The sequence below is a fragment of the Festucalex cinctus genome, chromosome 1, assembly GCF_051991245.1.
Source record: "Festucalex cinctus isolate MCC-2025b chromosome 1, RoL_Fcin_1.0, whole genome shotgun sequence".
NCBI classification, from domain to species: domain Eukaryota; kingdom Metazoa; phylum Chordata; class Actinopteri; order Syngnathiformes; family Syngnathidae; genus Festucalex; species Festucalex cinctus.
The window spans coordinates 23,384,056-23,396,259 of NC_135411.1; the positions used below are offsets into that span (position 1 = coordinate 23,384,056).

Genomic DNA, 12,204 nt, shown 5'->3' on the forward strand with positions numbered 1-12,204 from the left:
TTTTTTGTTTTGTTTTGTTTTTAAAGTTGAATCAGTACTTTTACAGTTTCACCTGATTATTATTAATGATATTATGGTGTTCTACTATTTGTGTACCAATAAGGAAGGGGTTTTGTTTGTTGAGGTGTTGTTATTATTTTGCAGGTATCCTCTTCGTATACACTTTAAGGCAGGGGTGTCAAACTCATATTAGCTCAGGGGCCACATGGAGGAAAATATATTTGTAATTGGGCCGGATCGGTAAAATTGTAAAATAATTTGTAAAACATTGCCGTCAATTACATGCAGATTTTCGCTATTTGTGGGCCAGCCGTAAATTGTGGGGCGCATCTGTACAAATATTGTCCTAAATTTTTTTTGCATAAACCTGTATATTGTTCTCTGATTGTGTGCCGGGTGCCGTTAATGAAGTTATAAGGACGTTAATCCTTGTCATATGTGTAGTTGAATGTGTCTTATTCAGCATGTTTGTGTTTGATTCATGTTTTTATTTTTTAAACAAACTAACTTTAAATTGTGTTTAAAATAACGACATTCAGAGCAATTCCATGTACAAGATGCATTGCTCAACTGAGCCTTACTTGTGTAATTATGAATTTATAAGCTTTGATTGTAGCCGGCTGATTAATTGGGCCGACAGTCTTTTTTTTTTTTTTTTTTTTTTTTAAACTTTACAAAACCATCTCGCGGGCCGGATTAAACCCCATTGCGGGCCTGATCCGGCCCCCGGGCCTTATGTTTGACACCCCTGCTTTAAGGAAAGTAGTTGAATCAATAGCGCAACCTTTTTTTTTTTCTTTCAAAAGTGTCAGATTGTACCTACCTCTCCAGAATGTTCACACCTACGAACTATTTAGGTTTCCTATGACTCTATTAGGACTTGTTGCAAAGTTGCACATTTAAATGCCTATGTTAAATTTCCCAATCCTTGGATTCCAGGCTGCGTGAGATGATAGTAGGTTTTGTGCGTGCGTGTGTGTGCGTGTGTCAGTCTAGTCGAGGGAGGGGCAACCCCAAGTGAAAAGTGGACACCGCGCAGCCCCTCCTTAGATTCTCACAGTGTCAGTGCGCTCGTGCAGCGAGGATTCACATTTTACACAACTTTTCCATTGAATCCGCACGAGTGTCATGGAGGGGATCACGTCAGGTGGACTGCGGCTGCTGCTCGCCTTCCTGCTGGGATGCGGTCGGCTGTCTTCAGCCTTCAACCTGGACACCGAGGACGTCCTGCGCAAGGACGGAGATCCAAAAAGCCTCTTCGGATTCTCCCTTGCCATGCACCGGCAGCTTTACCCACAGGATAAACGAATGTGAGAGCAACTTTTATTCTCATATTTTGCGTTTAAGGTATGTGATATGCGCTAAAACTCTACGTCATCATTTGGGCTCAGGTATAGATAGCTCCTTTTCTACACCAATGAGTCTGCGTCCTTCACTTTTCAACCTTTGTTAATGTTTAAGAAGTCTTGCCTTTTCTGTTAAAGTTTAATTATTAGTGAGCCGTTGGGCGCGTCCATGTTTGCGTGCGCGTTCACGTCACGTTGGCCCACAGGTGATAGCGAACAAAACATTTTGAGGACTTCATTTTTAGACTCACAGGGTTTTAAACAAAGGTGGTAAAAGAACTTAAACTCTAATGTAGAGATATCTGTGTGATCAAGACTCCTTAAGGATTCCTCCTAACTTTCCCAAGCAGAATCTGAATGCACATAACAAAATGGAAATATAATGAAAGTACAGTACAAGTATTGAGAATGTTTTTCTTTTTCTTCGTTAATACACCATGGGTCACATTCCCCCCACGTCTGTTTTTAAAGGAGTAAAAGTAAAAAGTTATCAGAAAAACAAACACTTAAGTAAACTATAGATACATGAAAAATCTACGTAAGTGCAGCAAAGTGTAGTTAATACAAAATAAACATTTTAATTATTATAATCAAGACGAAAATATAACAAACGTGCTTAAAATGTGTAATAATACACAAGAGATATTACATTTTACAACATGAATCAAAAAGCCAAGGGTTGTTGTGAAAATAGCTGTCCATATTTTACTCTGGAATGACAGCGGATCCTATTATGGAAGGATTGTGCACTGACAATGGTGGAATGTGAATCAAAGCTGCATAAAGTAGCCTTTAAAAGTTGCTTTTGAGCTTTTTCTCTATCTTTCGCTACTCTTATCTTGCAAAGAAATGTTATACTTTGTATCTCATCTTAAAGAGCTTTATCTCATAAAAACAACACAAAAACGGGTTTTTAATTTTAGAATTAGTTTGAGGAATACGTCGTGCTTTGAATGAAGGTGAGGTTAAAAGAGTGGTTCTAAAAATTTTTAGACCAAGTACAACCTCAAAAAATCCAAGGCTTGAATAAAATACGGTCGTGCAGTTGGCCTAAGTGCTCATCAAAAATGAGGTTTTATTCCTTAAAAGTATCATTTAAATTATTTTAAGACACTGTAACATTATGTACACTTAACACCGATCTTTAATATAGGGGAATAGATGTTCTTATGGTCTCTGTACCACTTATCCTCACTCCTCTTCGGTGCGCTGGAGCGATGATTCAAGTAAAAATTATTTTAAATAAAAAATCAAAACATATGTTTAGCTTAAAGAATGCTGATAACCAACCATTTCTTAAAAATAATGCATGTTGAACTGATGTGTAAATAAATTGGATTGCATTTAGGGATTCATTCTTTCACTTTCCACTCCAGGGAGTCCATTTACCACTAACTAATTACTGATCTGATAATTCAAGTCAAGATAACCTTCTTCTTCTTCTTCTTCTTCTTCTTCTTCTTCTTCTACTAAATACTGCATACTGGTATACTTTGTTTATGTTCCTTATGGATTTAACACTGGGCGGCGCGGTGGGTGACTGGTTAGCACGTCCGCCTCCCAGTTCTGAGGACTCGGGTTTGAGTCCAGGCTCCGACCTTCTTGGGTGGAGTTTGCATGTTCTCCCCGTGCCCGCGTGGGTCTTCTCCGGGTACTCCGGTCTCCTCCCACATTCCAAAGACATGCATGGCAGGTTAATTGGGTGCTCTGAATTGTCCCTAGGTGTGCGCGTGAGTGTGGATGGTTGTTTGTCTCTATGTGTGCCCTGAATAAGGAATAAGCGGTCAAGAAAACATGCTAACCAGTCATCCACCGTGCCGGGATGTGGAACATCAGATTACAAATTTGGATATGTGTGTGCATGCTTGCACAAGCTACGTTTGTTTTGTAAGATCATCACAGAGCTGGAATGAGCTCGTTTCAGAAGTGAATATGTGACTTTATTGGTTTACAAATATTATATGGTAAAATTAGTGTGAGTGTGCTTTGATGTTCATTTGTGCCCCCCACTCCTTCACGCTTGAGTCACAATCCTCTCCCAGCCACGTGTGCAGCAAGTATTTAGTCATATCATATTTGATTCTTCACGCCCTACAGCAATGTGTTGTGCGTGTACCTGCAGGTGAGGGCAGGAGGAGCTTGCTATGGTTGTGTACCTGTACATACGTGTGTGAGTAGGCGTGAGTCATCATTGGCAGACAGAGCTTCCTGCCTCTAAATGAAAGTGAGGGTATAAAAGCTTAGCGGAAGTTTGACCAATGAGTGTGAGAGTGTACAGTCGATGGACACATTATTAGGTACACTTGCGCAATCGAGCGCCAGTACAAGAGCAGTCACTAGAAAGGTGTTGATTTAACACAAATTAAGTGTTTATTGCTGTGGTTCATTTGTAGTATAAAACCTCCCTAACCGGCGTTCGATTATTTAGACCCGCTCAAAACCCCTGTAGCTTAATAATGGAATGGAATTAAAAAAATTTTTGTCATGTCACAACTTAGTACAGAGCAACAATATTCCGTCATTTTCACAGCGTAGATCATTGACGCAGAATGCAGATCAAAGATGAAGGGAGATTCTGATCATGTGCAGCGCATGGACATGGCACCGTTACATTGCAGCACCACTTAGCTGCCTGGCATGTACACAATAGAATAACACCCACTCCTGCATCACCATATGAACACATATTTTCTCTGATAAACGCTTGTCTGTATGTAAAATAAAACATGGAGACGAGATGCCATTTTTGCGTCAGATGATGCGATGCGAGAGGTTGCCTAATTTTTTGGGATGGATGGATGGATGGATGGATGGATGGATGGATGGATGGATGGATGGATGGATGGATGGATGAATAGATAGATGGATGGATGGATGGATAGCAAAATACCAAAAGAAGAAGAAAGAGGAAGCTAATGGGTCATTATCCCAGGCAAGGAAAAGCTCCCAATTTTGTTGAAAATATGTCCTGTTCTGATAAAACTGTTTCTCTGACAACTTCCACCTCAAACATGAAAGATGTTCATGATTGGTGCGTTCAAGAGATATAGAGATATATTTTCCTGCAATTTTCTTTCTGTTTACTGTTTTGTGAACATATATATTTGTTCACTTCAATGTAAACATATCTGCTGTGCATATGTTGTACTGACTTGTGAAAAAAAAAAAAAAAGGAAATTTAAATTGTTAAAAAGTTTGAACATTATTATTATTATGGCAAAGCATACTAAAGATGACAGTGCTGTGCATTATGTCCAACAGTGTAGTTGATGAGACATAAATCTGGTGACATGAATGACGTGCGTACCACTTGGTACAAAGGTTTGATTTTGGCAAAGCGATATGTAGTTTTGGTTGCAGTGCTTCATTTTGGAGGATATGAGAGGGGTTTTGCAATGTGGGTGTGTGGTTTTGTGAATTGTGTTCACAAACTTCAAACGAGCCTAGTTTGCAAAATTGTGTTTCAGCAATTGGAAAAAAAACTGTAAAGTAATTGTGCTTTGAATAAGTTTAGATTAGATGACTCAAGTAAAGGGAAAAAAAAGCAGACCTCCAATTATTTACTTGAGAAAAATTAAATACTCAGTGAAGAAAACACAATTGATTTATTATTTTATTTAGAACATAAATGTCAAATAGACAAAACTAAAATAGGAATGTGCAACTTCTGAATATTTATGACAAACAGTAATGCATTTAATAAATAATACTAATAATAAGAAGGAATTTATAATATAACATAAATTAATGTAAATTCAGTAACAAGAAATATAGACATAAAAACCGCATTGTGTTTTCTCAAGTTCAAAGGGGAGTTCATGTCGGCTGCAATGTGGACTTACTGTACTGCTAAACGGATCCTCTCTGACAGTATCAATCAAAACTGGGCATTATTTTATATTTTATTATCTTCATACAATTTGTGTCGACTCTGTTGATATCATTGAAGTATAACTAAGCATGCACTGAGATTGTGGGGCCTTGTTATTTGCTACCGAACAAGGAGGAGTGTCAACTTTTTGTTCCTTGGAGTTTCTTCTGCCTCAGGTTGTGTAAGATTATCCAACATCAAATACCTTTTTAAAAAAAAAAACTGCCTTAGCTGAACAGAATTCTGACATAAATGATTTATTCATTTGGGCAGCAAATTTTTGAACACCTGGGATGGGCTTCTGGCAGACATTTTGTGGAAAAATAGAGGTTGGGCAGCATACAGTATGGTTGCCTTGGCCTCATTCTCGCTTCTCTCTTTCTCTCTCTCTCTCTCTCTCTCTCTCTCCCTCTCTCTCTCTCTCTCTGACAGGGTGCCGCCAGATGTTGCCAAGCAACAGGCTGCGCCTAAGGAAGCACTGCCGTGAAAAAAACAACGAAAAAAACAAAAAAATAAATTACACCTCTCTCAGTGGGATGACTCTGTTACGGTCACTCTGTTGCTCTTGGTCTTGGTGTCCCAGTGATTCTGCACCATGGAATGTGTGTCCGTGTAGGCATTTGTGTGTAAATTATTACACACCAGAGCGCACACCCACACATACGCACTGTCTATTTTTCTTTGTTCTTCCTGTAAACAAAGCCACCGTAATGGCGCTTCCTCCTCTGCTGTTCAATGATAAGATTAACAGCTGGGCTACTGTCAGTGAAGCGGCGGGTAATTTCAGTGCTATGCTCTAGCCATCCATTTTCTGTACCACTTATCCTCATTAGACTCATGGGTGAGCTGGAGCCTTTCGGTTTTAGCTCAATGCTAGCAAACGAAGCAAAACACCATGGACAGTCTAATGGATAGCATCGGTGTTGTGAAGGCCTCAGTATGCTTCTGCGAGAGGCTCGTGTGGAGGCGTCACGTCGGAGCTCTGCCCGTGCGTTTGCCTTCCGACTTGTGCGCAATACACATCGGTGTCTGCTGGAGTTTCACACCAAGTCCCGCTGTCGCTATGGCTGGGACGCCACAGAGTGGAGATTCCTCTGCATTTTATGACGGATTCAGGAAGTTCAATTTAATTCAGAAACACGAAACAAAGCCGGGGGGAGAATAAGTTCATCACCGTGGCAATTAATTATTGCCAATTTGCACCGGTGTCGGCCGTAAACTCGCCAAAACACAACAGCCATGCGCTTAGCGAACACAGTTTTTTGTGTGTTTTTTTTAAAAGTTATTGTTGTTTTCCACCTCTCGTCCCAGGCACGTATCCACATGCACAGCCGTGGTCTCCGAGCAGGAAGTCGATTTGCGCCGCCAGTTGCCTTCACGGAAACTATCTGGGCGGGGGGCGGGGAGAGAGAGAGAGAAAAAAAGAAAAAACGCCATCGAACGGACCAATCAGAAGCGAGCTACGCCCCGCCATCTACGGCGTTCAAGGATTGGTGACGTGTGCACCGCAGCCGGCCACGAGCGACGCGGCACTTAAAATTCATGGCTCGCGTCGATCATGTGACCTACGGCGATCATCAACGCGAGAGCAAACGTGGAGGCATAAATTAGGCTTAATTCTGCAAGCAACAGATATTTCACCACAAACATTAGAGCAAAGCATTTGGGCTGATAAAATAACAATAATTACATGTATATCTTCTTTATCCTCTGCGAAGAATGGCATATATTATTCTTTGGTGGCCAAGGTGCATACCAAAAGAATTCATTTTCTTTTCATTTTATCCCTACTCTGTTTTTATAAAGCACAGTATTATAGTGTGCTATTTTGCTTATTAAAGACACATTACAACAAAGTAATTCTTTAGTTCACTATTAATCTTATTTCAAGATCATTTGGATTCTATACTTTCAGTTTTGAATGGAAGTCTGTCCACCGTGATTGAATTAGAACAGAAATTGAGAGCCTGGTCCTCTTTCTATCACAATACGTTTCACTTCTACTTAACAAAAATAGCCAGCAAAATACCTAATATTTGAAACCCCCCCCCCAAAAAAAAAAAAAAACTACATCGCCATAGTATCAAAGGTAAGATTTAATCATTATATGCCTATAGTTAACTGTGGAAGGGCTTAAAATACAGTGATATAATACCTTTAATTAGTTCTCTCTCTCTCTCTCTCTCTCTCTCTCTCTCTCTCTCTCTCTCTCTCTCTCTCTCTCTCTCTCTCTCTCTCTCTCTCTCTCTCTCTCTCTCTCTTCGGGCTGGTCCTGATCCAGAATATTATATTATTGTAGTGAGAAACGATTTAGGTAGTCAGAGACTGCTCCATTGTCCTGTTTGAATTGAATTGAGAGAAGCAAGCTGCTGTGTGGTGTACATGTGTTAATATTAAAGCCAAGCTAACGGACTAGCTTCCAATTACTGTTAGAGCTCATATTAGGACACAAAGAGAAGGAAGAGCAAAGAGTCTACAAGAGTCTTGTTACAAATTGATTAATAGTTTAGCACGCTTCTCTCTTATCAATGTGGGATGACGTTAAAATGTACAAAATAGTGAAACGAATCATGCCTGACCGGGAACTCAGCACCCATTGACAGCGGATGTAAATGTGCCACAAAAGCATAAAAGCACAAAAGATGACACCCTTGTTTATCAGTAGCACTTTCCTGGCTCATAAGTTAAACGGCTTGTGGCCTTTGCCTCGATCTTCAACCCACAAAGACGTCCTGTGTGTGTGCAGAGAGAGATAGAAGGCGTCCTTGAATTGGTTGCTGTGTTAAACACTGGAATGTGTTCTAATGTGATGCACAAGAGGAAGCGCTAGTAGAGTGAAAATGACAGTTTAAGCTTCTCAGCAACAGTGTGCAATTGATGGAGCCCCATATGGTGTTTTTTTTCTAATATTCTTATATTATTTGTATTTTATTTTATATATATTTTTTTTTTATTTTATTATAATATTCTATAATTCTTTCTTGTGTCTGTTCCAGGCTACTGGTCGGGGCCCCTAGAACTAAAGGCTATAGCGGTCAAACGGCAACAGTGACGGGGGGACTCTACAGTTGTGACATGAGCTCACCCTCTAGAAGCTGCGTGCGAGTTAATTTTGATGACGACGGTGAGATTTTGCTGACTGTGGCCTGGAGATGATCTACTTCTGATCTTTTGAAATCATTTCACACTAATGGCTTCGCCTATTGTGTAGAGGACACCACTCGAGAAAGCAAACAGAACCAGTGGATGGGAGTGAGAGTCAACAGTCAGGGGCCAGGTGGCAAGATTGTGGTAAGACGACCAAATTTTCAGACACTTTCATTTTACTGTTACAGTTGTAAGGAGTTCAAACACTTACTGTACATTATTGTATTTGTGAATCCAGTGACATGACCTTATAAAGGTCATTCATGCTTGTGTACACTTTAGTGTTGCTGAATGAAAGAAATTCTGCAAGGAGGATTGGGCCAAAATATCGCAATAGAGATGTGAAAGACTCATTACTAGTAATAGAAATCACTTGCTTTGAGTTGTTGCTGCTGGAGGCGGCCTAACCAGTTATTAGGTACTGGTACTAGTTATTAGCACTTTTTCCACTCAGGCCCAAATAGCTTTGTATTTTATTTTATTTCTTTTTTGCAACCTAATAAATACAATTGCTGTTTAAAAACTGCATTTGTGCTTTACCTGGGTTGTCTTTATTTAATATTTACATTTGACACACATTATTAATAAAAAACAAAACAAAACAAAAAACAAAACCTACAGTGCGAGCCGATTTCAAGCGTTTTAACTCATCTTTCAAGGCAAACAGAATATTGTCTGCTTTTACTACATATACAAGATGGGTACCAAATGAAAGATCACATTCCATTCTGTCATTAAAAAGAAAGTATGTTTCTACCTTAATCCATTCTTTCCGCTCATTTGAAAATATGTAATTTGAGGGACATTGAGTGAAAATTGAAAAGATAAGGAGAAAACAAGCCATTTGTGAAAAGATACAGTTTCTCCACAACAGTGACTTTGACATGAATATTTTTTGTTTAGTGACACTCTGTGAATTCGGTTTAATATGACAACGGCTTTGATCATTCATGTTATCTTTGAAAATGTTCTATTTAATCAGATTTAATCAATTCCGTCATATTTCATTCTAAGACCAGAAGCCCATTGAAAAGAGATACAAGGCTGCCATCTTCTGGCCATAGTTAGTGGGGTGTTTTGGTTCCACAACCCACTGACCAGGCAGCGCTGCACTTTGACGATGCACTGTTAAAAAAAAAAAAAAAAAAAAAACAGTTGACGTCATTTCACGTTTATGGTGGCATACATCGTTATTTTACTAATTGTGATTAAACGTTTGTGGCGGTAAAAAAGTTAAAGTGGGGAAACAAAATTCGAGAAGAGGGCAACTTAAGTTTAAGAGACGGGGCCTGGTAGGGCTGCACGTAACATGACCCAGTGTGTGTATGACACCAACTTATGTGTGAGTTGATATGGTTTTTTACTGTTCTCTCAACATCCAATAGACGGCAAGCGTGCTCTCTTTTCTCGCATGCGAGGGCATTACAGTAACTGTAAAAAAAAATATATATATAATAATTTGAATAACAGGGCCGCAAACAATACATGCATAAATTGTGTTTGGTTTGCCCATGCAGACCTGCGCTCATCGATATCAGCGCAGGACCAACGTGAGGACCCCCATCGAAAACCGCGACATCATCGGCCGCTGCTACGTGCTGAGTCAGGATTTGAAAATCGATCCTTTGTCCAGCGAGGATGGAGGAAACTGGCATTTCTGTGACGGCAGACAGAGAGGTCACGAGAAGTTCGGCTCCTGCCAGCAGGGCCTCTCAGCCACTTTCGACAAGGACTACCACTACTTCATCTTTGGGGCTCCTGGAGCTTACAACTGGAAAGGTGGCCCATTAGATGTCACATGGTTTGATCCGTTTGGGATTTTTGTTTCATTTTTAAACTGTTCCACCACTCCCCGCTCATCTTCTCCTCTAGGTGTGGTCCGTCTGGAACAAAAGAATGACACTCTCCTCGATATGGACATTTATGACGACGGGCCTTTTGAGGCAGGGGATGAAAACGAGAAGAACCCCGACCTTGTCCCTGCTCCTGCCAGCAGCTACCTCGGTAATGCGCTCACTCGTCACAGCTGCTCTGCGTGCACAATCATCACAGTGTCATGTGTTTACAGAGATGACCAAAGTACTCACAAGTAGTGCTATAACTATCAAATATTTTTTAGAATCGATTAATCTATCGATTATTCAATTATTACAAAAACCTTTTTCCTCCTGATTACTTTTTATTAACAATTGATTGGTCTTTCTATCATACTTCGTATAGTGATTAAAAAATAGGGGGATTGATGTTGTATTTTGTTACTGTTCGGTCATTTGTTACTGTTCGGTCATTGTTTTCCAAAGTAAAAACAAATGTTTGCAAATATCCTACCTTGATTAAACACAGAAGATAATCAGTTTTTTTCATGAAGGACAACAAAAATCAGTGACCAATTACTGTTGATATGCTGAAATCAAAGGATGTGGACAATTTTAAATAAAAAAAAAATGGCACCAAACAATTGGTTGATTATTAAAATAGTTGTAGATGAACTCATTTGCTCCCACAAATGTATAAAAATATTCTATTTTAAATGTTGCCATGGTCCCAAAAACGTATTTATGCGTTTTTTGTTTGTTTGTTTGTTTGTTTGTTAGTTTTTTACGCTAGAGCAGTACGGTCCTAGAGAGCCGTTATCCAGCCTGTTTTCCATTTCTTCCTCCCTCAGCGCAGCTGAATCTAGTGATCAGCTCTTCAGCAAGCTTTGCAGAAGCCTGATAATGATCCTGATCATGAATCAGGTGTGTTAGTGGAGAGAAACATGGAAAACTGGCACTGGAAAACTGGAACTTGGCCACCACTGTGCTAGAGCATACAGAAGGCTTTGATGCAGCCTCTGAACTGCTTAGAACAGTTGAAGCAAAGGTAGTTATTACAAAAAGGGTCAGAAGGAGGCAGCAGAGTATAAGAGATCAACCAAAGCCATGTTGCAACAACCTGTTTTCCACACGGCTTTAAACAGATTTGTGAGTAATGATGAAACCTAGCTATCGAAATGTACTTTTTTTTTCCTGATGAAAGAAGAGACTCTTAATATTTCTTTTGGTAGGTTCCATGTTTTTATAGCAATAGAACGCAATATTCTCTGGGCCTTGCAAAATCAGTCAAAATCCAGTAAAACAGTCATGAGCGAAGGGGGTTGCTTCAGTGAATATGGCTGGGAGTGAATGAGTTAATTTGATAATTGATTACTTGTCGATCAATTAATTTTAACAGCTCTACTCACAGACCTTCGTCTCCTGGTCACAGGTTTTGCTTTGGACTCAAGCAAAAGTATGACCAAGAAAGGCCAGCTGACGGTGCTGGCGGGTGCTCCCAGGGCCAACCACAGTGGCGCGGTGGTGATGCTCAAGAAAGGCCCCAATACGAAGAACATCTTGCTGCAAGAGTACACACTGGAAGGGGAGGGGCTGGCTTCATCTTTTGGTTATGACCTGGCCGTGCTGGATCTCAATGGGGACGGGTGAGTGAAAGTTTCTTTGCAGCATTAGCAGTGTTTGAAGATATGAGTAGTATATTAGATGCTGATGATGTTGTTTGGTAGCTGGGATGACATTGTGGTGGGAGCGCCTCAGTACTTTGAGAAGGATGGCGAAATTGGAGGTGCCACGTACGTCTTTGTAAACAAAGCCGGGAAATGGGACAAGGTCAACCCCACCAGAATCGATGGACCGGAGGATTCTATGTTTGGCCTGGCTGTGGAAAATCTGGGAGACATCAACCAGGATGGTTTCCATGGTGAGGCTTCTGTTCCAAAAATTTTGGGGGGAATATCTGGTTCAGGGTTATGAAACTGGAAAAAAAAAAATCTGATGATTTTTGCAGAGGATAAAGAATATATGT

General features: G+C 40.1%; 1 protein-coding gene across 2 annotated transcripts in view; it reads left to right on the top strand.

The window, feature by feature from the left end:
- LOC144020533 (integrin alpha-6-like) overlaps positions 1-12,204 on the top strand; it is a 25,679-nt gene continuing 13,475 nt past the window's right edge. For both annotated transcript variants that reach the window (XM_077524112.1, XM_077524121.1), the window contains exons 1-7: positions 1-1,310; positions 8,214-8,341; positions 8,429-8,508; positions 9,882-10,143; positions 10,237-10,368; positions 11,611-11,824; positions 11,906-12,099. In XM_077524112.1, the coding sequence (XP_077380238.1) occupies positions 1,129-1,310; positions 8,214-8,341; positions 8,429-8,508; positions 9,882-10,143; positions 10,237-10,368; positions 11,611-11,824; positions 11,906-12,099 (1,192 nt within the window). In that variant the 5' untranslated portion in view covers positions 1-1,128. The remainder of the gene's footprint in view (positions 1,311-8,213; positions 8,342-8,428; positions 8,509-9,881; positions 10,144-10,236; positions 10,369-11,610; positions 11,825-11,905; positions 12,100-12,204) is intronic.